Source organism: Phoca vitulina, unplaced genomic scaffold (assembly GCF_004348235.1).
Source record: "Phoca vitulina isolate PV1807 unplaced genomic scaffold, GSC_HSeal_1.0 scaffold1, whole genome shotgun sequence".
Taxonomy (NCBI): domain Eukaryota; kingdom Metazoa; phylum Chordata; class Mammalia; order Carnivora; family Phocidae; genus Phoca; species Phoca vitulina.
The window spans coordinates 94,411,022-94,436,848 of NW_022589704.1; the positions used below are offsets into that span (position 1 = coordinate 94,411,022).

Consider the following 25,827-nt stretch of genomic DNA (forward strand, 5'->3'; position numbering starts at 1 on the left):
GATGTTTCCTTTCCCTCATCCCTCTTTTCCCTATATGCTTACCTCCTTTTTCTCTTCCAGGTCTTAGCTTAATATCATTTGCCTGGAGTCACCATCTAACCACTTTATGTAAGGGAGGTGCCCCTTCCTCATTTAGATTCTCTCATCCCCGGTGTGTTTCCTTCATAGCATATCAGCACTCAGGAGCCAATGTGTTCATTTCTTATGTCTTCCTCTGCGGACTATAAGCTCTTTGAGAGCAGGAACTTTTGCCCTCTTGGTTATTACTCTATGAAGCAAATTTAGAATAGCATTTGGAGTATAATACATTTTGAAAAACAATTGAATAAAGAATGGATGAATGACTTTGAGATTTATGTATTTGTTTCTAATTGGAAACAGTGTTTAAAACATGTTGATGGATGTATTTGAAAAGTAATGTCTTTGATAACTTCGAGTGTCCTAAATCTTCTTTAAATCTTGATCAGGATACTAATAGCATAGATACAAACTATTATAACTTCCTGCATTAACAGATTTCTGCCTTGGTTTTGATATGCCTAATGGTCTCATTTAAATAATTAACCTGAAGAAGAATATTATTTAATAAGAATAAAACTCTTTAGCTAACTATCTGCAACGAAGTTATACTGTTAGAGAATAGCAGTTTTAGCTAGGTAAAGATGTGGTGCGCTGTCTAGCCTAACTGAAATATTGTAGAAAGTATAAAGACTAAATGGGTAGATCCAAGTCCAGAAACTCAGGAAAGGGATTTTTCCATAATATCAGGTCAATTCTTACTCTGTAGTTTCCACTCTCCCCATTATAAGACATATAAGAGCAGTACATTATAAACAGCACTTAATCAAAACAAATCTATTTCAGAAAGAATCAGTATTAATCAAAGTTCTCAGTTTATCTCAAATCCATAAGAAACATGGGCGCCTGGGTGGCTCAGTTGTTAAGCATCTGCCTTCGGCTCAGGTCATGTTCTCAGAGTCCTGGGATCGAGTCCTGTGTCGGGCTCCCTGCTCAGCGGGAAGCCTGCTTCTCCCTCTCCCACTCCCCCTGCTTGTGTTCCCTCTCTCACTGTGTCTCTCTCTGTCAAATAAATAAATAAAATCTTAAAAAAAAATCCATAAGAAACAAAACAGTAACTTTCATGGGCACCTTGACATAGAAATCATTGTACACTAGTCCATCTATGGCAGATGTACTGTAGACACAAAGGACTGCAGGCTAGATGTTCGAATAGAAAGTAAAAGAAGTATCAGGTTCAAGAGGAAATCAATTACCAAAAATTTTATACATTTATTTTGCTCCATAGTTAGCAACTGAAACTATTGCATATGAGCCTCATACTCAGAAATCACTAATTTAAAAAAAATCATATTTAATAACCTATGGACTTCTATAAATCTATGTTACAAAGGCATTCCTTATGTTTCAGAAATGTCTCTTAGAAATACGGTTTGATTGACAAAAATTTACACATTTAAAAAAATACACCTTGCTTTCATATCTTCCTAGAAGCCAGGTTTTTATCTAAGAGACAAAAACCAAAAACCAAAAACTGACAAACAACAACAACAACAAAAAACCCAAAACCCCAAAACAAATTAGACTATGTTTTTATATAAGGAGATAAAGGGGAATGGACATGTTTCATCCATGTAAACAACAAGCCCAAAGAATATATCAAGCATTCTATGTAGTTCAAAAGTAGCAATTTTACTCGTAAATAATTATCATAAGACCAGTGTAATCAAATTTGTCTTGTCTCCTTTATTGTTATTTTTCTAAGGTCAACAGCAACATTGGCTTACTTATTATTTTAAAGATTTATTTATTTATTTTGAGAGAGAGAGAGCTCACAGTGTGGGGGGGGGGGCAGGCAGAGGGAGAGAGAGAATCCTCAAGCAGAGTCCCCGCTGAGCACAGAGCCCTATGTGGGGCTTGATCCCAGGACCCTGAGATCATGACCTGAGCCAAAATCAAGAGTCAGACACTTAACTGACTGAGCCACCCAGGTGCCCTTGGCTTGCTTATTTTTAGATGGTAGAATATATGGGCCACAGTGTAGATGACTATGGAATTTAGCTTTCTTGTGAATAAGAGGATTTTTATGCTGACTCTATATAATTCCAATTCTCTGTTTATAGAATGATCCAAGGATATGGAGAAAATATTTATCTCCAAGGAACTCTGCATATAAGTTACAGATGCATTGACTCCTAGAACTGAGAGGGACCAGGGATTATCTTGTCAAAAGTCTTTCCTAAAAAGATAGATAGTCCGAATTCTGGTGACTATTGTAATGAGGCTTTATTTGTCTTTGTGTGTCTGCATGTGCAGGAATACATGGACTCCAATAAATACATTGAGCATCTTCTAACTCAGCTTGAGGAGCAACACAGAAGTCTATGGAGGTGAGTGTAATCCATGCCTATAACCCAGAGCAGCCTTGATAGCTTTCATGTTGATCGCCGAGGCAGGGAGTTGGCAAAGTGTCTCTTCTTACACTTGGTGTCAAAAGCACCTTTGGAAGCAAAAGTCACCAGAGGCTCCTTAGAGAATTGTATTCCCTTAATCAAAGTGAAGCAGCAGTGCCAGAAGTTGTCCTTGAGTCAAGGACCTGCTCAGAGCTGGGAGGATGGTGGAAATCATGACATTTTGTCAAGGTCAAGAAATTAATTTGTCCAAGGCCACATAACAAACTTATGTTGTGGGAACTAGAATTCAAATTTCTCTGACCCTTGCCTGCTTAAAGATTAAGTTTTTTCTGTGATTGAAAAGTTGAATACAGCTGCTTAAAATGTCTGCTTCTCTTCATATTAAAGGAGAATATTTTAAGAATGGTGTTCTGTAGGCCTCTCATGTTTAGTTTTTCGTTCTATGTCCTGGGTTCTGATGCTCGGTGAAGAAAGGTATGGGAGAACATTGGTGCAGGTAAACTGGAAAAGGCATATTCTCAAATTTCTTGTTCCCTGGGCCTCTTGGGAATTGAGGCTGATCAAAATGATTGTGTTGTTATTTTCTAGATCTTTAGGGTCCATGTGATCATGTTCTGCATAGGTGCTCCTATGGGATCTGCTATTCCTTTTCCTAAATTACTATAGCTCATGTTATCTGGAATAAATATGCTAAATATGCTAGGGCTTAATTACATTATGGCTCATGTTGTACCAGAATTGTTTAATGTAATTAGCTTTGTCTCCCAAGGGTCAGTAAGCCCCTGAAGTCCTTTATTTCTTACCTCTTGGCAGCATGAAGGAGAGTGCTCTCTCTGTACACAGAGATGGTGGGTAAAGATTTGCTAACCCTGTGGCTTTCTTGCCCAACCTCATTCAAATGTATCACCATTGGTCTCTGTACCAGGCTATGTTGCCCCTTCTTCAGGCATCTTATAACAAATCCTAATAACCTTGAAATTTGTCTTCTCTGAAGGATTGTAGTTCTTAGTCAAAGTGCCTAATAATTCCATTTGTTCTGTCCTTTATATTAGTTTCCCTGCTAAAGAACAGATCTGTGCTTATAGTAATAGACCCTCTATTTCTCTGCATGGAAAAAGTAGGATACAACAAATGTATATAATTTTTAAATCTGCTTGCTGCTAACAGACATATATGTTAATTTTATATACCTCTATGTGATACCGTTAGATGTATTTTTGAGACCTATAAATGGTGTCGGTAAAGTTTTCTTTTGTCAACCAGTGTATTGTATTAATAAAACCAGCAACAATGTATTTATCGTTATGTATCTTTCAGATTAGATTTCCCATAGATCTCCTCCAAGGTGCAAAAGGTTATTTAAATGAAATGTAACATTTACTTCCAACTATTTATATAGGATATTTGTTTTTCCCTATCTTTTAAAAGAAAAAATATACACAAAAAAGGATGAATACCATCTGATGAAAAAAATTAGAGTTTAATTTGGTCAGTAAGTGTGTCTTATATACATCATTGGGGAGGAGTAGAGTTTCGCGGGTCTTTGAACCAAAAAACCTGCATGGAAAATGATGTTTTCCTCCTTTGATAAGATAGCTAGTAAAAACCTTTTGGTCTTCTTGGATTGGATTAAATGAAAATCCAATTTCAGGCATAGACTTAACCTAACATAAAGTAAGAGCTCAGAATTTTGTGTGCTATCACTTCTATTTTCCTTCAGAAATAGAAATATTGCTGCTGAAGTAGCAAAGCTTTATACATAGTGGCAGAGGATCTAATAAAAAAGCTTCATTTGAATAACAATAAAGGGCAATAATGACATTTGAATAGTCAGAACAACTACCAGGGAGAAGATGGAAATGGGTAGTATTGAAAAGAAAATGAAAACCAGTAATAGCGGATTTATATACTATTTATTGAATCATGAAATTATCCTTGATTATATTTTATAAACAGATCTTGACTGACTTGAAGTGATAGGCTTTCTGATGGTTAGTACAATATCATAACTGCAATTCTAGCCAAATTGTTTTTGGGTGAAGGCTGTGTCAGTGAGCATACAGTGAGCAGTGTGGGGAAATTCTTTCCAGTTATGATTAAATTTTTAAAATACTTTCTTGAGTTAGGGTACAATCTATGATGTGCAGAGGATCATAGGAATAGCATGTCACGTATTCAAGCACAATTGGATTGTCTGAAGTTAAACAAATGTCCCCATAAGTCAGTATAAATGTTTTTTCTGATTTGTATTATGCCTTTGATTTATAGTTGCTGCAGTTTTCATGGAGTGGGCTATTATCATTGCTGCTGATCTTTTACTGATGGCCTTCCATTTATATTTCAACCTACATGTAACTTAGACAAATCCTGAATACTTAGATGTTCTAACAATAATTGTATTGTTGGCCACGTTGATTTATGGCCACGTTGTTTGAGGATTGATCACAAGCATGATAGACACATGGCATACTATTGCTACTTGCTTAATGATGAGAGAATAGGACCAATTGAAGATTTGCTACAAGATTGGATACAAAAAGTAAGTCCTTATTTTCATGGAGGCGGCTACTAGTCTTTAATAAGTTGTAGTTGTTTCTTATAGCATAAACATCTGCTGTGACACAAATATATTGTCCTAATTATACTCTCAGAATAACTGGTTATTTTGGTGCCCTGTTTAGTATTCTACTGAAATAGACCTATAACCTTTCTCTGGTTTTCAGATTGCAAAGGAATTTGAAGTTCAAATATAGCTGTCTAGCAATGAGCAGTCATTTAGCTCAAAAGACTTTTTGACACCAACAGAAAACTCTCATGTAAATTCATCTGAGTAGGTAGAGTCAGAATCTAAAACCTAGAGTAGGACTTGAGCATAAGTCTGGGTGGGCCTACTTTGCTCAGCATCTCCCTGCTTGATGACAAAAAATAAACATCCCCAGGGACAGCTAGTTTACTAGTAGATGTTGAAATGGGAGGCTAAATTTCTCTATGTTCATTTTTTTAATTTTTTTTATTTTTTAAAGATTTTATTTATTTATTTGACAGAGAGAGACACAGCGAGAGAGGGAACACAAGCAGAGGGGGTGGGAGAGGGAGAAGCAGGCTTCCCGCGGAGCAGGGAGCCCAATGTGGGGCTCGATCCCAGGACCCTGGGATCATGACCTGAGCCGAAGGCAGATGCTTAACGACTGAGCCACCCAGGCGCCCCTGTTCATTTGTTTTAATGTGGAACATTAAGAATAGGAGAAAAAGGTTCTTTTACACCTAATGCTTTTTATATCATCTGCTACCATTTCTGATTTGGCTAAATATATCTGACTGACAAGAGAGATCATAAGAAAACAACTGCTGAAAAAAATCTTTCTTCTAACATTTGACAGAAATCTTTATCCATTCACGGCTTCAGATTAAGAGTTTAGAACAAACACAAACAGTTGGAAGATACACGTTGAATTCATGAATATTTATGGTGTTAATGACTCTTTCATGTCACATGTGAAGTTAAGTTTGAAAAATGGAAGCGGCATAATACTATAGAAATGGAAAGAGGTCTGCGAGTTTTGGAGCCTTGAACTCTTGGCCTGGTCTCCCCAAACTGGCCATGGGGATATCATCTCTGGAATGAGTTTCCTTTTCTGTAAAAAGAAGCTATAAGTAAAGCTAGTATTTAAGATTACTGAACACTGAGATTATTTGAAACCCATGATGGTTAAAATAATACATTTCTATAACATGTGCAAATACATGTTTAATCTTATTTTGCTCTAATTATGCAGCTGGATCATTTTGTAGTATTTAATACATATATCATAGAAAGCTTCCAAGAACATAAGTAGAAACCAGTAAAATAGCAGAAATACCTAATGGCTTGCTAATAACTCAGCCAGACAATATCAAAGTGTTCATTTCAGATTTTCATAGCTCAAATTGGAGACAGTGTTATCGATAGGCTGTACATAAAAAATAAGGTTTACATGGCCAAAATTAAATGACAAGATCTGGTGAATACAAAGTGCCAACTAGTAGCCTACAGATCCCAGATCAGAGTCCTATTTGAAGAAGCTGTATGTAGGCTAGGGATTCTCAGTCAAGGCACTATTGATATTTGGGGCCAGACCATTCTTGACCTTGGGGGGGTGGGAGTAATGTTTTCCTGTGCATTTATAAGTTGTCTAACCACATACCAGTACCAACCCCCCTATTGGGACAACCAAAAATGTCTCCAGACATTTTCCACATGTTCTCTAGAGGTCAGAATCCTCTTTCCTCCTTGTTGAGGACCAGTGGTCTAAATGATCTATGAGCATTTTCTTAAGCACATTTCAAGGAAAATGAATACCCTGGGTAGCTGTTACAGATTTTTAAAATGAGTCACTCTGTGGTCAAATTTGAGATATACTAGGTGAACCCAAGTTTTAAAATGTTTGAATTCTAGAACTTCACAAAGCCATTTAAATGGCTAACATGTGCTATGAATATCAAATGGATATAAAATAGAACTTCTTCTTAAAAAAATCCTATCTTTCTTGCAGCATCTATTCTGACTAAAGTTCCAAGAAACGTATTTTGGAAAATAGTGATCTATCTAGTTCAATAACAAAATATACAAAAACATGGTTGTAACTATTTCTTCCCTCTTCCTTTAATTCACTGGTACTGGGATGGGTACTATAATTAAAGATCAGCTAATAGTGTGAGGAGTCCAGGTTGTTAGTAAAAGGGGAATGCAAATATAGAAAAAGACAATTCTAATTCATCACCATTTTCCTGAGGGGAAGCCCAAGCCTCAATACCAAATTCCAAGAATCTAAACAACTATTGATTACAAGCTATGTTGGCCCTAGTAAAGCTTTTAACTTCTGCTTCCTCAAGGGGACAAGTGATGGTTTCCTACATCATCAGGGGGAGTAAGATACCTAATTAAAAACCATGTATAGGTCCCTGGCTGATATAAAAGTCCCTAAGGCCTACCCCTTCCAACAATAAAATTATAATTTTAGTGTATCCAAACTTCAAAAACATTGTGTTTAAGTATAGTTGACATACAATGTTACTAGTCTCAGGTATACAGCATAGTGATTCAACAAATCTATACATTGGCAAAATGCTCACCACAGGTAAGTATAGTTACCACTGGTCACCATACAACATTATTACAATGTTAATGACTATAATCCCTATGCTGTGTTTACATACCATGACTAATTTATTTTATAAATGAAGTTTGTACCTCTTGATCCCTTTAACCTTTTCACCCATCTCCCATCCCCTCTGACAACCACCATTTTGTTCTTTGTAGGAGTCTGTTTCTATTTTGTTTGTTTCATTTTTTAGATTCTACACATAAGTAAAATCATATGGTATTCATTTTTCTCTGACTTCTCAGTTAGCATACTACCCTCTAGGTCCACCCATGTTGGAGCACATGGCAAGATTTCATTATTTTTTGTGGCTGAGTAATATTTCAGAGTATATGTGTGTGTGTGGATGTGTGTGTATGTGTCTGTGTAAAATCATATATTATTTATCAGTGGACACTTAGGGTGCTTCCATATCTTGGCTATTGTAAATCATGCTGCAATAAACATAGGGGTGCATGCATCTTTTTAAATTAGTGTTTTTGTTTTCTTTGGGTAAATGAAATTCTACTATCCAGTAGTAGAATTACTGGATCGTATGGTATTTCTATTTTCAATTTTTTGAAGAACCTCTATACTGCTTTCCAGTGTTTGCACCAATTTACATTCCTACCAGCAGTTCACGAGGGGTCCCTTTTCCCTACATTTTCACCAAAACTTGTTATTTCCTTTTGATTTTAGCCATTCTGACAGGTATGAGGTGATATCTCATTATGGTTTTGATTTGCATTTCCCTGATGATGAGTGATGTTGAGCATCTTCTCATGTGTCTGTTGGCTATCTGGATGTCTTCTTTGGAAAAATTTCCATTTAGGTTCTCTGCCCATTTTTAATCAAATTATTTGGGGGTTTTTTGGTGTTGAGTTGTGTAAGTTTTTTTAAAATATATTTTTGATATTAACCCAGTATCAGATATACCATTTGCAAGTATCTTCTGTTCAATGGGTCATTCTTTGTTTTGTGGATGGTTTCCTTTGCGGTACAAGAGCTTTTTACTTCGGTGGACTCCCAGTAGTTTATTTATTTATTTTTTTGTTCCCCTCGCACAAAGAGGCATAACCATAAAAATGTTGCTAAGGATGGTGTCCACAAGATTATTTCCTGTTTTCTTAGGAGAGTTTTATGGCTTCAGAACTCAGATTTAGGTCCTTAAAACATTTTGAGTTTATTTTTGTGTATGGTGTAAGAAAGCGGTTCAGTTTTGTTCTTTTGCATGTAGCTGTCCAGTTTTTCCAACATCATTTATTGAAGAGATTGTATATCCTTGCCTTCTTTGTCATAGATTAATTGACCATAAATACATGGGTTTACTTCTGAGATCTCTATCCTCTTCCATTGATCCGTGTGTCTGTTTTTGTGCCAGTACCATATTTTTTTGATTACTACAACTCTGTAGTGTATTTTGAAATCTGAGAGTGTGCTACCCGCAGCTTTGTTCTTTCTGAAGATTGCTTTGGCAATTCTGGGTCTTCTGTGCTTCCAAAATTCTTTAAAATAAACTTTTACTTTTGCTTTCTGGCTTATCTGTGATTCTTATTCTAAGAAAAGAGGTAAGAGAAAAAATGGACAAAAAGTATTTTATTCCCATGATTCAAAATGCTACTTATCTAAGAATGAACGCTGAAATGAAATGATCCACCTCCCAAATACTCATGCATGTTTTCCCTAATTTCAATATATTTACACATTTTTTGGGGGGGGATAATTGGCGCAACTGCCTAAAATTCATCTCAGCTCTAATCTCAGTTTCTATAAAATGTGAGTGATATTAAAACTGCTTACTGAGAGACTGCATGCTCTTACTCTATCTATCCCTGGAAAAAGAGAAGTCTTTCTTCGTGTGTTATCTAGAAATTGTCTTGGAGTTGTAAAATAGAATTAAGAAGCAGAAGCACATATGCCCTGAGAAATGTCAAGCCCAGAGCTCTTGGAGATTTATCCTCTATGTATCTTGGATTTTAGAATCAAATTATCCAGGCATCTTAAGAATTAGCACATCTCTACCCTCATGGGGTTAATTTATGTAGACTAAGGAGATGCCGAGCATTAAACAGGTTGCCTTTGCGGTAATCATAGACTTCCACTGGGAGATCTTAATTGGCAACAAGTAAAACTGCTCTGCATGAATTCTTAATGGTGGACACCAAATAAAATAAGAACTGTGATTTGTTTTCTAAATCCCTTCAGGAGAAAAAGAGGCTATCTCTGGGGAATAGAATGTGTAGCAAACAGAGAGAGCTCAGTGCTCTGTAATAGCAATAAAAGCTCTGAAAGCAAACCTCATGCTATGCCAACTCAATAAGAGCACATGGTCTCCCAGCTCTGCACCTCTGTCTCACTCTGCCGGGGTCAAAGGAGACCAGGGATAGCACGCTTTACATTATCTTCCCCCTCCTCTCAACCCTTGGGCTGGATTTCTAAATCATAGCTGGATTCTAGGGCAAGTGTAAGCACAAGGGCCACCCTGGAAACCCATCAATGTCACTTCTCAATTACCCACTAGGGGTTGTTTGAGAGATGCAGACAGTCTCAAACCCCTGCCGAGATAAGAGTATTGCCTCTAAGTCGTGCCCTTTGCCCAGCATAAGGGAGAATAAATCAGAGCTCTGGAAACTGGGTATTGCCACATGCTTCAACAGTTAGGTCATCCCTGGACAGGGCACAGGGGGGCTGGTGGGCTGAGCCGTATCCCGAAGGATGCTTACTCTAGCCTGATGCTGGTGCTTTAGAGGAGCCAGGAAGCCTTTCGGCCTCTTGTAGCTCTGAAGCCCTGGGGGAAGTGGCATTCTTGTCTTTAAGGTGACTTTTGTTCAGTAGCAGAAGGGACTAATAGAACTAAGCCCAGAAATGTATCTGGATTGACTGAACGGGAAGATCACTCAGGTTTGTAATTGATCTTGTACCTGAGGATTCATCCACATTATAGTTTATTTAGGTGACCTGTATGTGTTCTGCATGTTTAACTACTTATGGAGTTGCCTGGTATTTGAATTCAGGTCTTCTGGGGTGAGGAGGCATCGAAAATGCCAGAGTAAAACTCTACATTCACTTTATATACATGATTCCCCCCCCCCTTTTTTAAATCAAATTTGTCCATCCTTTAAATTAAAGGACAATGCTAATCCAGCAGAGAAGGTATATTTAGGTCCCAACCTCATAAATATTTTATTTTTTTTTAAGATTTTATTTATTTTTTGACAGAGAGAGAGACGGCGAGAGAGGGAACACAAGCAGGGGGAGTGGGAGAGGGAGAAGCAGGCTTCCCGCTGAGCAGGGAGCCGGACATGGGGCTCGATCCCAGGACCCTGGGATCATGACCTGAGCCGAAGGCAGATGCTTAACGACTGAGCCACCCAGGCGCCCCAACCTCATAAATATTTTAAATAGACTCTTTAAAACCTTATGGGTCTTATCCCCTTCTCTTCACTCCAAATTGTTTGAAAGAAAATTCACATATATTTGTCAAGATCATTCTGTGGGGCTAGTTGGAGGAATCTGCAAAATAGCTTTTAGGAGACTGTCCTTCAGAAATCCAGAGGCTTCCCTGAGGAGGGTGTGTTTGATCTGACTCCTGAGGAGGAACAGATCTGAAGGCGTGAGGGCAAAGGAAGAATCAGTTACTGAACCCATGTGATTTGAACTGCCTTTAAGACTTTAGAGTATAACTGTATATAAGATGATGAGAAATTCAGGTCAGGAACTTTTTATAGTTAATAAAGCACAGTGTAGATGAAGGCATTAGATGAATCTACAAAGATATAAAATTTCCCTCTAAGATAACTGGGAAGCATCCCCACTTTAAAGATGGATTTATTGCTGCCGTGGGAAGCTTGAGTTGAATCATGTTGTACAAGCGGGTCCATGGATGCTTTGAAAGTATTCTACTGCTCGTTTAAATGGGTTCATGTCCTTCAAGAAACACTCTCAAAATCCCCCCAAATATTTTAATGTCAGTCGGATTTGGGGGTCATCCAGGGACATTTACCCCTATTTAATCTGAAGATATTTGGCCTCAAACAATTTGCTATTTTTAGGTCCATGCTTATCTTACTAGGATGGCCAGGAACCTAATGTGATTTATTTATCTGAAATTAAATAAGGAGCCTCAAGCGAGAGATGTTTTAGAGATTTATTTAGAGTAATAAAGATCCCAAATATTCCCTACTAAGTTGAAAGGAGAAAAACTCCAGCAGGAACAATATAAATGACCCATTCGATACAAATGCATGTGTTGAGGCTGAAGTACACCCACAGTAAGAAGTGATAAAGTGTCTTTTTCTGCGGAAGGAAGGATGAAATGCCTAATTTACCCTGGCCTTCTATTTAATTTTAGTTTTAATGGAAAAAAAATCACTAACTTGTTAGTGTTTGAGCATACTTGTGGTTTTTTTTTTTAAGAAATTGATTATTAGGATATAACTATGTATTTCTATATGGGCAACTCTGGAGTTGAAAGGAGTAATTTTTTTTCTTTTTTTATTTGCTTACCCCCCCATTCTTTTTGATCTTCTATATTTAGTTTTTTAAGATTTATTTATTTGAAAGACACAGAGAGAGAGAGAGAGAGGGCAGAAGGTGAAGGCAGAGGAAGAGAGAGAATCTCCAGCAGGCTCCATGCTGAGCGTGGAGCCCTATGCGGGGCTCGATCTCAGGACTCTGAGATCATGACCTGAGCTGAAATCAAGAGTCGACCCCTTAACCAACTGAGCCACACAGACACCCCTTGACCCTCTGTATTTAGAGGCCTGGCACCAAGCAGGAAGTTCTCCTCCAATTCTGGGGAGAGCTGTCTGGGCCTCTGTGAAAAGAGGAAATACAAACTAATTTTTTTTTTCTCTCTCTCAGAGGCTTTAACTGTAGCACATTGAATACTTTTGAATTACAAATTAGACCTCATAAATAATCCAACAAAGAGCTGAGGATGGAAATGCACCCTGGGATCAAAGAACTAGGAATAAGTTGAAATTGTAAAGGAGTTGGTAGAGGCATATCTAGGTATGTCAGGGCAGAGAGAACTTCTAAGATGCGAACGTCTCTTGCAGGGTTGGTGGAGGTTGGCCACCTCTGGCTGGTTTCATGGCCCAGGAGCCCTCAGGAGATTGCTTTATGGAAACCTGACTGACTTGCTGCTCTGGCGTTCGCTCTTTACTGAACGCTCACTGATTGAGTATCATACATGTACTCTCTGTGGAGATAATCTTAGATTTTCACCGGCAATCACCATGTGCCTGAGAGAGAAAGACCACTGCGGCTCTCAGCTCTGCATTACTCTATTAACCCAATTTTATTAGTAGGGGAGATCTCTCACTTAGACCCTAGGGATGCTCTGGTTTTTATTCCCGCCTAGTCCAATTAAGGAGGACAACGCTTCAGCAGAATATTCTAGACATGGAATAGTGGCTCTGTCCTCACCTTCAATGACCACTATACTGGTTCCACTCAGGTAGTTCTCATTCACACAGGGTTATTGTCTAATTTTCTCATGAGGGCCAGTCATATTCCTCGGGTCTGTGGCCTGTGGAACCAGGTCTTCTCCTTCTCCTGTCTCTCATAGCACTTAGCTTAAGACCTAAAACTTCAAACATGAAGCTTCATTTACCTCAAAACCAAAGGGACAACTGGAAGCATTTTAGTCACCTCTGCAACTTAGTGACTTAGCACATTATCGACACTCAAATTACTTTTCTATCCATGGAAGGGATTAATGATGATTCAAGAAGAGGAATTACTAAAGGCTTATATGTTCATTAAGGATGAGCTCAGCTCTGTTTGTAAGTCCAGGCAAGAAAAAAAGTCAAGAAGCTTAGTAAAAGTCATCAGTCTCTATGGTGTACCAATGCTAAAGGGGACACACAATTTAAAGACAGTTACTCTTAGAAAGTTAAAGATGGGGACACTTAATAAAGATGGGCATGTGTTGTTAGTGATAGATATTGGGAAGGGTGCTTGTTTCACTAGGCATTTATTTTATGCTTCTTTCAAGATGCAATCATACGGTAAGAAGTTTTAAGGTATGTCATGTCTGCAGGATGGGTGCACAGCCTGGGAAGGGCTCTAAATTGGTATTTCTGCCCCCATTTTTACTCCCTTTAGCTACCAATTGCATCTTGAACTGCAAATAACCTTATCAATAGAAGCAATGAAAGAATATCTTGTTATTTTGAAAGAAAAGAATTAAGAGATTATGATGGGTTAAAAAAATCCATGATAAAAATCAATACCTGAAATAACAAGCATTTATTTCTTTTCCAGCTTGTGTAAAATGAATTACAGAAAAATGTTAGAGGCATCGAGTCACTTTTTAAAACAGAATCAGGGCTTGATCTGAAAGGCTAGAAATGGGGTGTTTGCAGAGAGGGTTGTAAGCATTTCATTAAGATAGACACTTTGAAGTCAGAGTAGAGTTCAGCATAAGTAAGAGTGACATAGGCTGCCTAGCTGAGGGTGAATTTCCAAAGAATTCATGGCAGGGAAAACAGCGGAGGGAAATAAGGGAGGGTGGCAAAAGAGAACAACCAACAACTAAAAGGAAATGGCCATGTTCTTAGCTAAGTGCTTTAGATAATGTAATTACAAATAAGGGACACGCTCTGTTCTAAAATATGATGTCTCCTCTCGCTGGGGCTGGCATTTGGGGGCTCAGCAGTACAATCAGGGTCTCTGTTCAGATGGTTTGCTGACTACACTGTACTGTCAGGAAGTTTGTAAAAGAGCATCCCTGGTTTATCGCTTGCAGTGTATAGTTCAGGTCATGATGCTGCCACTTGCTGTGTGGTCCTGGGACAGTCATTTAGGCATTTGGGGGGCTGGGTTTCCCATTGATATCAGAAAGGGGTAAAATAAGTGAGTTTGGCAGTCCTTTCTTGAGAGTTCACAATCTACAATTCTTACCAATTATCTTATAGGCCAACTGAAGAGCTAGATGAGGTTGGGAGAGAAGCGATAGATGCGTAGGATTGCTGAGGGCAAAGTGACCATTTCCCTTCCTGAAAGAAGGCAGCAAATGATTTTTATGGACCTCGTTTTCTTTCAGCTCTAATTCTTAGGCTGTGTTTTGGCATGGAACCTTCCAAAGGTAATAAAACAGCATGCTGGCAGACCCAGGGCACCAGAGCAGGGTTAAGAGTCTGTGACCACTTTCAAAAGGTTTTTCAGGAAATTGTCCTGTTGAATAATGTTTAAGTTTCCACAGAGGCTCTGAGCACAGCATGGTATATAAAAAAAAGTCAATTGCACAATATTAAAATTAAAAAAAAAAAAGCAACTCTGGGGTATGGTCCCTATCAAGGGAAATTGAATTGTCTTATGATGTCTCTTCAGTAGTCCCTGGAGATTCACAGACTCACTGGATCATTGAAAGCCAGAATGTGTATTTACCTGGATTTATTCATTTTTATTGTCTAATTGATTTTTCCTGTATCTTTGCTTTGGAAATGAAGATATATATGGGGCCAGTTACAGAAGGCCACTCTAGAGGAGAAATTCTTTGGATCAGATACACAATTTAGGACGTCGGCCTTTGGGACCATTTGTTACCAAGATGATATAATTTAAAACATACCGAAAGTCACATCTATCCAAAAATACTTTTCCCACTGGACTGCAGAGAATCCTCATGCTTGAAATAAAGGAAATTGGGTATCCAGAAAATCACCCCTGAAATCTGTACTTGCCACCTGATGAGCACCCTAACATTACCCTCTTAGTTCTTCATAGTATCTCACCAAGGAATAGATTGCCAGATTAGATACCTGTGGAAATCAGAGTCCTGGACATTTTTTAGCGAAGTCAAGCGTATTTATTTCCTTACTATTTTCTATTGAGTTGTAATTGACATACAACCCTATATTAGTTTCAGGTGTATAACAGAGTGATTTGATACTTTTATACGTTATGATGTGATCACCAAGGTAGGGTCTACTTATCGTCTGTCACCATTTAAAGTTATTAGAATATTATTGACTCTATACCTTAGGCTGAACATTACTTTCCATGACTTATTTCATAATGGAAGTTTGTACCACTTGTCCCCTTCCACCAACTTCACCTGTTCCCTGCACCCCTCACCCCTCTGGCAACCACCAGTTTGTTTTCTGTATTTGTGAGTGTGTGTTTCTGTTTTGTTTTTGTTTTGTTTTTTTTTAGATTCTACGGTAAGTGGGATCATAAGGTATATGGCTTTCTCCATCTGACTTATTTCACTTAGCATAAAGACCTTTAGGTCCAACCATGTTGTCACAAATGGCAAGGCCTCATTCTTTTTTTAAGTAATTAATTAAGTAATATTCCATAGCTGATATATATGAATATATATCTTATGTATCCATTCATCCATCAATATTCCCTTAGGTTGCTTCCATATCTTGGCTATTGTAACTCATGCTTCAGTGAACATAGGGGTGAATATATCTTTTCAAATTAATGTTTTCATTTTCTTCAGATGAATACCCAAAAGTTGAATGGAAGAAAGAAAGTACTATTGGAAATGGTATGGTATAAATCTAAATATTTCTAAATCTAGCCATGCCTGTCCCTACCAAACCCGGCCTCCTTTTTACTGATTATTCCTATTACACACACTCTCTCTCATTGTTCATTTCTCCATTTCAGACAAGTTGTTCCCAGCCTTCAAAGTACACCTTAGCTCTTCCTCATCTGTAACTCCTCATGTGGATTCCTCAGGCTGCCTGGGCTCCATTTTTTTTTTTTTTTCTAATCCACCCTTAACTTGGGACTATACCACACATGTACACATAATGATTCACATCTTATAAAAAACTTCAGAATTATTCCATGTACCTTAATCTTAACTGTACAAATATTGCCAGGGCCTGGCTTTCCACTTCTGTTATTTATTAAATGGTGGTTAGCTTAGGTCGAACCTAAGTATTCAGCTAACACATACTAACTGATTCTCTTGAACAGAGCAATTAGAAGTCCTATGTGGTACTCTTGCTGCACTAACTATATCAAGAATATTTATTTCAGATGTCATCTGAGGACATTACAAACCAGCGAATGTCCAGAAGGCCAGTGACTAGAATGACATGATGTGCAAAATAATCATGGTGAGAGAAATTAGGGATGTTGACAAGGAGAAAACTAAAAGATAGACCTCTAATTGTTTGAAAACTCCAGTGAGTTGCCTTGTGGAGAAGGGGTTATAGCCACCTCCTGAGATGTTCATGAGCACAGAACTGGTTACCTAGCTGTCGAAGTGAGAACCTGAGAGTTGGCAACTCAGCACTAGAAGGGAATGTTCTGACGCGTCTAGCCTCTGATGTGGAGGAGGGTGTTCTTGAGATAGTGAGCTTTGTACCGCTACAAGCGCCAAAGCACAAGCTGAGAGACCATCCGTCTGATGTTGGATGGAGTGGATTCCGCTACACTAGACAGGAAGAGGCCAGCCACCCCTTCACGCGAGGTGGCTCATCATCTGCCTCTTACACTCCAGCTCCAATGTTTCCATCAGTCGCTCAACTTGTAAGGACTATTTCCTCTTCTGTGTACCATCCCTTTTATATATCTGAAGACCCTTTTACATGTTTGGCCTCAGTGTTCACTTTTCCAAAAGAAAGCGATGTAGGTTCTTCCTTGGGCTCCTTGTACAACTCACTTTTCAGGCCCCAATTAATCATGGCCACCTACTGGACTTATTCTAGTTCGTCAGTTTTCCTCTTAACATATGGGGCTCTAATCTAAACATAATATATTTTATTATGACCAGATTACAAGTCTAGTTTCAGTCATCCTTTGAGAGAGGGTTGTTATTTTAACTTTATGATTCCCCCCCACCCAGTGGTACTAATTGTTAATAACCTTTAGGCAAAATACCTAAAATTCCAGCATTGCATCATGCATATCCCATTACTCTCTTGCAGACTCAAAGAATATAAATCATTATTTTAAGAAAGGGCAAAGAGTGTTTTAAATTTAGAAAATCTGTTCTCTTTTCCTCCACCACTCCTTTATTCCCTGATTTTTTAAATTACCATGTCCTGTTTCACATCTTCATTTTTCCAATGCCAAGGCTTTATGGTTAAGAGGTCAGAGCACAATTAATAATTACAAGTAAATTAGGTCATTCCTGACCTTGGTGGAACTTTTATTGGCTAATTACTCTGGCCTTCAGAAGGGAGAAGGGAGTGAGTTTCAGATCATCACTGAAATGAACAATTATTAATTTAACAGTTAAAATCCGAAGGTTAAGGATTATCAGGGAGGATAATGCTAGAAAGAAGAAACAAACCTCATGAGAAAGTACTTACTGAGAGTGCATCAAAGTGAATGGAACTACTGGATTTTTTTTTGCTGGAGACAGAGATTAGAGTGGAGTGTTGTAGGTGTTTCTCATGGTCTCTATTTAGATTTTTCCAGTTTCAACCATATTATGACAGTGGTATGTACATTTCACAAAAGAAGATAGTGCTTTTTGAAGATACACTATGTTAAAAGTTTCATTTATTTTGTAAATTCAATTCCACTGCCCCTTCTTTGTGTGGCCCCCCTTCCCACTCACCCCCCCCCCCTAAATCTCTGATAGATTTATTTCTGGCCCATTTACTACGTTAGTAAGCAAGTTTATTTTTCTGGCTCAATGTTAAGTATTGTTAGAGAAGTTCCATTTCCAGGCAGTTTTAAAGTAGAACCATTATCTTCCTCCTCATAATTTTGAAGTTAACATTTGAAAACCTTTTTCAAGTTTGGATAACAGTTGAAAAATGATTGTGTGAAGTTTGCATTCATCTTTGTCACAATAGTGAAGATTTTGCAATAAATACCGTGTAGATTATTTTTCCTGTCAAATGGCTGCTAGATATTGGAGTAAATTAATTAGCCAAGACTGTTGTCAGATGTGGATATCCCAATATTGTCAAAGTGAAGGCATGAGCTGAGATTGGGTGAAAGGCAAAAGCTGGTTCACTTGTCAACTGGAAACATTTGGGAAGGGTCAGTTAGGGTAGCTTGGGAAAAACCATTTTGAAAACCAGGTAGGTATACATGACACTGGGTTTCTACACTTGTGAGCCAGTGAGATCTTCTTTTTTCCTAAGGAGCATGCAGTTAAACTCATTTGATAATGGGCTGGAAATGGAAGTGTCCTAGATATAGGGATAGTATACAGCCATGCTATAATGCAGCGAGAAGAGGTATTTGAATAGCTGCGTGGATGTTTGCAGGTCTTGATGGGAAAACCACAGAAAGGTCAGAGGTTCAAAATGTCTGGAAGGTTTCCTGCTTTTCATTTGAGCAAACCAGAGACCAAAGTGTGGATAAATCCTTAGGAAAACTTTCTCATGGGATTTCCAAGACCTGATTCTTCTGTAAAGTTGGAATGTAAAAATACCCTATATACTTGTGTTTGGGAATGAGATACTTCAGATACAGTTGGCTTTGCTTAATGTATCATCAAACATTGGTTTCTTGAATGTCCATCTTCTATTCACAAACCTGGCAGTTTCTCATGGCATCCGAAATACAGTATTGGAGGCTTTCACAAATGGAAGCAAAAATTGTCAGGGAGCATCATGGCCCTAGTGCCATCTCTGTCTTTACGTGGAGCCGGCAAGCAGGGCGTCTTTGATTTTAACTTCAAACATCCATAACATGACCCAAACATGGCATTTTTTCTTATTAACTGTGATGGGCCTGTCATTAATTTATACAAGCCACTTAACATCTATTTGTATTTCTAACCTCTCCCACCTCTTGTTGGGTAATAAATTCCATAAATTTAATCCCTAATTTGTGGAATAGGACTTCCTTTTATTTGGCTTAAACACACACAAGCTTCAAGAGGTGACCCCTCTATTAGACGTTTGAGGGTTTAATGAATAATTCTGTTTCATGTTATGCATATTATTTATAACCTCATAGATATAAGTCACTTTGGTTCTGACACAGAATGCCCACAGAAAAACCACAAGAGTAGCTTCAGAATCATGTTTTGTTTTCTTGATTTTTTTATCTTTTAAAGCATCAAACAGTATTCAGTATTATGATAGGAATTCTAGTCTTGAGTCTGCTACTCTGTAACCACAGGTAAGTTATTTGGTCACTGGACTTTGATCTGTAAAGCTGTAATCTGAGCTGAAATTTCTTCTCAGCTCTTAGGTCTTTTGAATTTGTGACTCTATAGGAAAACACAGAGCTTACACTGAAAGATTTCTGAAATAAAATTCAAATCAAATAGCCATTTAAAAATTTTAATATTTTGGGGAAGGAATAACAGAAAAGTTTATAAATATAAACAAATTGAGGAATGAGACCTTATAAAGTGTGCCACTGAACTTGGGGGTAGAAAAACAGACAAAACTCCTTTTTCTCTTTTAAACATATTGCTCCTCTACCCACTCCAAATGGTCTACATGGTCCATATTTTCATGGATGCTCATGATATTCCATTATTTGGTATTCATTACATCGTCCGACTTTATATCCCTCTTCTTTTTAAAAATCTCAGTTACAGTGCCATCTCCTCCCAAAAGCAGTTCCTGATTCTGTACTGAAAATGGGCTGCTCCATCTTCTGTAGTCCCACAAAATTTGACATGTGAATGCGGTGCAGAACTTCCTTCATTCTGATTTATGTTACAAGTGGGTTAATAACTTCTCTGGCTCCCTCTTAACCAGTAAGCTACTGGAAGAGGAAATCGTGTCTGTTCGTCTCTTCACCTGGTGCCTAATGGGCCAGGATTGTTTGAATGCATGTGGTTACATGGTCATCATGAGTTGTTAGGGGTAGATAGTCATGCGTCATAGATTCAGAGCAATCACACTTTCCAGGGCTGAGGCAATGGGAGTTCTGATAGGAATGAACATTGCCATCACTCTACCACTTGCTGCATTTCTGTATAGGAGAGGAGCTCTCTGACTACATTTCCTGGACATGGATTCTTGGTTCATTTCCTCTTCATTCCCATTTCTCCTCTTGCATTATTGCCTTTGCTCTCTCTAGTCAGAGTCTTCTACTTTTACTCTCATTTTCAGCCTGATGGAAGTCTTGTAAACTGCACATTGGAAGGGATTCCATTCATATAATGCATTCCCCAAATATGTATACTGTAGAATAGCCCTATCCAGTATCCTCTACTTACCATGTCCATACATGTTCACACCCTATATTCATTTTCTGGCCTTCATATTTCTTAAGACCTACTGTCAGTTTTTGGTGTCTTTGTCCCCCTGTTACACTAGCTTCTGCGAATCATTACCCCACTAATGGCTTGTCTCCTGCCTCCTGGATCAATATATGTCGAAGGAAGACCTAGCATTTTGATTTCTTTCGTTTGATCATGTTTTTTTTCCTCCAGAATACTTCTCATAGTGTCCCTGCTGGGCCCAAGTCAGCATTTCTAAGACAGCTCTCCTCTGTTTTGACTCTGAAGAGCAGTGTGGCAAGTACAAAGCTTGGAATAAAGCCACCAATAACACTTTATGCCAGTACTCTTCGAAGCTCTTTACAAGTATTTAACTCATTTAATCCTCACAATTCTGAGGTTTAGTATTCTCATTTTACCAATGAGGAATGTGAAGCACAGACCATTAGCTAGTTTGGCTCAAGGGTTGGGTCCTTAATCATTAAATGCTCAATGAGTTGTTAATAAATATTTCCAGCTCTATCGCTTATAGGTGCATTGTAGAATTGCAACGCCTGTTCCCTTGTGGTTTGGAGGGGTCATGTGACTCATTCTGACCAATGAGTTGCTAGCAAAAGTAACATTCCAAGTTGAAGCATTTAATTATGGATGTGCAACCCTCCAATGTGTTCGTTTGCTCTGCTGTGCCAGCCATCAGTGCTCAGCCTGATGATTCATTATAAAGCTAGGATCATAGAATGACTGCATAAAGGCCATTGCCAACATGTAATGTGAAGAAGAAATAAGTTTTCATTTCAAGCCAGGGATATCTGGGGATTGTTTGTTACCATAGTATAACCTAGCCTATCCTGACTTCATATACAGGCCAAAATAGTATAAAGGCAGAAGAGATTCTCTCTAGTACCCAGAATATATTTCCTAAAAATTAATAATTTATTATGGTTCTACTTTATTTCAATCCCTATGTGTCAGTCTCAGCTTTGGTTTTTCCCTTTATCTTATGCCCAAAATATTTCCAGAATATGTCTCAAAATTCTGTTTCTTTCATAAAGTCTGGGACCAGTTCTTAAAATTTCTTTGAATTTACTATTATTGCCCAAATAGTAGTTATGCAATTTTAAGATTTTACAGGTCATTTAAAACTTTGGTAAGTGTTGTATTCTTAATTCAGAAAAAATAAGTACACTGAAAAAAATCCATGTTTACATTTTGGAAAAAATAAAATAATCTTGAATGCACAAAGGACAGGATGAAACTGTATAGGCAACTATAATTATCTTTGTAAAGAAAGTTGTAGTGGGTATCCATTCATTAGGAACACTATATTTTAATTATCTGGGAGTCATCTTAGCTGTAGTTATTGCTGGCTATAAAAAAGTTAATTTAGGTTTAATTTTTAAAATTTAATTAGTTAAAATGACTCCTATTCTTATTATTAAAAAAGGAATGTCAGTAACATTCCACAGGAATGTATACGCTGGAGAGCAACTTGTAACAGAAACTTGAGGGCTCATTAGAATTTATAACATGTACTTAATTACCATAGTTGTTTCAAAGTACAACTCAAAATTATGATCATTAGTAGTTTTTCTTTAAGTCTATTTATTCTTGTTGATACTAGCTTGTTAAGGGGGCAATATTATCTAGGGCAGGGGTCAGTAAAGGTTTTTTGTTAAGGGCCAGACAGGAAATATTTTTGGCTTTCCTGGATGTATCCTTATGGTCCCTGTCTCAGCTACCCAACTCAATAACTGCGGCTCAAAACAGCCACAGGCAGTACATAAGTGAGTGGGTGTGACTGTGTTCCAATAAAACTTTATTCAGGAAGATAGGCAAGATTTCACCTGTGGATGCCAGTTCCTGAGCTCGAGTGAATTTTTAAATCTTCTTGTGTTGTTTTACAACCCCCTCCATACCAACTCCTGAATAAGTAAAGAAAGACTGCAGGTTATTACAAATTTGATTTTGTGTTTCCATGTCGTTCTAAGTCATGCTTAGAGATGCTCCGCTAAGCTCCACGGGCACCACGAACTCCTCCCAGTCCGGTGGCTAGCAGGGTGGGAAGTGGGTAAGGACACCTCACAGCCAGCTTTGATTCTCTCTCTGAGTCCCTTGTGTGGTCCTAAATATATGTAAGCCCAATTTCCCCATCTATAAAGCAAGCAGAAATGGCATTAAGTTCCTTTCAGTAATCATATTCTTTTGTGATTCTATGATGAGAAACATTAAAAAATCTAAGCCCATGACTCATCGAGTAAAAATTAAGAGGATTAATAAGATCCTTGTAAAATTATGTGAGCATCTAGTGAGAAAGATACATTATTAACTTTCTGTTAGAGTTCCTCTCAAAAATATGTTTGTATTATTTTTGTAGGATTGCATTCTATAGGTTGTTAGAAAACCACGGAAGCTATCCCCATGCTAGGGTAGAGGAGTGGAAAATGGATTTCCTACATGCAAGTTTAGTTGAAATGTATTCCACCTTCCCACTTATACAGCGAGCACTGATTTGGTGGGTATAAACAAAATGAAATAAGCACATGTGTGCAAGAGGGCAATTCTCTCCCTTCCTTGCATGTACATTACTGCTTTGCTAATAGGTTGCTCAATATAAAGGGAGGGATAATGAAAGTAACATATAGGATTATAGAGACAGATATACACATTATATACATATATAAACACATACCAATATATATGTGTGTATATATACATATGTACATACTAATATATGAAATACAGACAGTGATTTCAGGAGATAGCTTAAAGACAGGATCTGAATACAAACAAAAAATACAGAAAGTAAGCTGTGAAAATGTAGTCATGTACTTTTTTTCTTTTTCTGGCAGACCATAACCTTGATTTTAAGAACTGGCACAGTATCTGATATAATAGCTGCTTAATAAATGATGGTTGAATGAATGCATTGATTAATGAAAGGCCATTCATCTTTAAGTGGTATTTATTTGTATTGTTAACAAGCCCCAGGAGAATAACCAGGCACTACTTCAGTGCATTCCATTTATATATTTTATTAATGATGACAATGCTATCCTAGAACAAGGGTCTGCTTGGTTATGAGTGAAAGAGTGTGGGAAGTCCTGTGGAATCTTGCTTTGAGTGGCTGGGCTTAATTCAGCCCTGGCCACAGAGGTTTAATTATTAAAGAAACCGAGTTTCTCTGATTAAGACTGGCTGTGATAAAATAGAAACTCAGTAAGAAGTAAGTAAAAATGAGTATAATAGTAATTAATCTGGGATAAATCCAAAATTAACAAGCCATATAGTGTTAGTTATATGAGAGCTTTATTTCAAAAAGAAACTTCTTATAAAAAAATGATTGTTCAACCCTAATAATTTAAAAATCAGCAGACATTTATTCAGTGCTACTATACAGTGCAGAAACTTCCCATGAAAGATTACAAAATAGTTTATGAGCCAACCTGAAAGACATGACAAGCCATAATATAAGGATAAAAAGGAACAGATGGGAGGTGCCTGGGTGGCTCAGTCAGTTAAGCGTCTGCCTTCGGCTCAGGTCATGATCCCGGGGTCCTGGGATTGAGTCCCGCATCAGGCTCCTTGATCTGTGGGGAGCCTGCCTCTCCCTCTCCCTCTGCCTCTCCCCGCCCTGCTCATGCTCTCTCTCTCATGCATGTGCTCTATTTCTCTCAAATAAATAAAATCTTAAAAAAAAAAAAAAAGGAATAGATGGAAGCAAAGATAAGTAAGAGACCTTTTCAGCAACAACTTAAAATTATGAACAATAAGGTGGTAAATAACCAATGTGGCTATGCGTTTTTTTGTGTTGTTAGAAGTGTACTTTCAGGGTAAACTCCAAAATGTGAGAATGCTCACTCAAATGGTAAATGCAAATGAAGTTTTGTTAGATGTTGACAGATTTTCCTTCAGGAGGTTTGTGCCAAATTTTCACCAGCAATATATTAGAATGTGTGTTCACGCACAGTCTCACCAACAGAGTGAGTTTTTGAATGTCTGCATTTTCTATACTCTGATAGATGAGAAACTATCTCAATGTAGTTGTAATTTGCATTTCTCTAGTATGAGTGAACTTGAACACCTTCCCATATGCTCAGAGGCCACTTTCTCATCATTTTGTGAATTGTCCATAACTTTTGCTAATTTTTTATTAAGATTTTCCCCTTACTTTAAGAGTTCTTTGTATATTAGGGTTATTAGCCTTTGTTTATGATTTATAACAAACATTTTCTCTTGGTATGTCAGTAGTCTTTTGATTATTTGTGTGTGTGTGTGTGTGTGTGTGTTTTGCTATGCATGGTAGGCAGAATAATGGCCCCCAAAGATGTCCATGTCCTAATTCCCAGGATCTGTAAATATATTATTTCTTTACATAGCAAAAGGTACTTCGCAGTTATGATTAAATTAAGTGCCCTCAGAGGGAGAGTATATTCCTGGATTACTCAGGTGGGTCCTTCAAAACTAAGAATCAGTCTTGGCTATAGTGAGAAGGCAATATGGTTGGAAAAAAAGATCATACAGACACAACATTGCTGGCTTTGCAGAATGAGGAAAGGGCTATGAGCCAAGGAATGAGGACAGCATCTAAGAAGCTAGAACAGGCAAGGGACCAGATTCTCCTCTAGAGCCTCTGGAAAGCAATGCAGTGTTCCCTACACCTTGATCTGAAACCAGTGAGACCACTTGGAATTCTACCAAAAACCGTAAGGTAGGAACAGCATTGTTTTAAGCCACTGCACTTGTGATAATTTCTTAGAGCAGCCATTAAAACAAATATAACATGCTATCAAAAATTTTTATATAGTCAAATTTATTGATCTTTTACTGTATCTGTTGTTTGGGTCACTGTTATGTAAGCATTTCTTGCACTCGGGTTATAGAGAAGTTACCTGTTTTTTGCATTTCTTGTATGGCCTTAGATTACACTTAGATTACAACTTAGATTACAATTTAGATTACACTTAGATACAACTTAGATTACACTTAGATTCTGAATCTATTTGGAGTTCATGTTCTGTGTGGTTTGAAGTGTGAATTTAGTGTTCTTTTTTGGTCAAATGGCCCATTAGTTGTGCGGTGTTCTTCATTCAAAAAGCCCATTGCTGACCAGTGATTTGAAATGCTGTCTTTATTATATCGTATATTTCCACATGTTCTC

The 25,827-nt window shown here is 37.8% G+C and overlaps 1 protein-coding gene across 11 annotated transcripts in view; it reads left to right on the top strand.

Annotated features, from left to right (window-relative positions):
• Positions 1 to 25,827, top strand: part of NCKAP5 (NCK associated protein 5) — a 974,611-nt gene that overhangs the window by 351,795 nt on the left and 596,989 nt on the right. For 8 of the 11 annotated variants that reach the window (XM_032411698.1, XM_032411742.1, XM_032411680.1 and 5 more), the window contains one exon: positions 2,335 to 2,408. The exons of 2 other annotated variants lie outside the window; for them this stretch is intronic. In XM_032411698.1, the coding sequence (XP_032267589.1) occupies positions 2,335 to 2,408 (74 nt within the window). Of the gene's footprint in view, positions 1 to 2,334; positions 2,409 to 15,988; positions 16,639 to 25,827 lie in introns of those variants that run through there. One more of the 11 variants, XM_032411786.1, reaches the window with a different exon arrangement.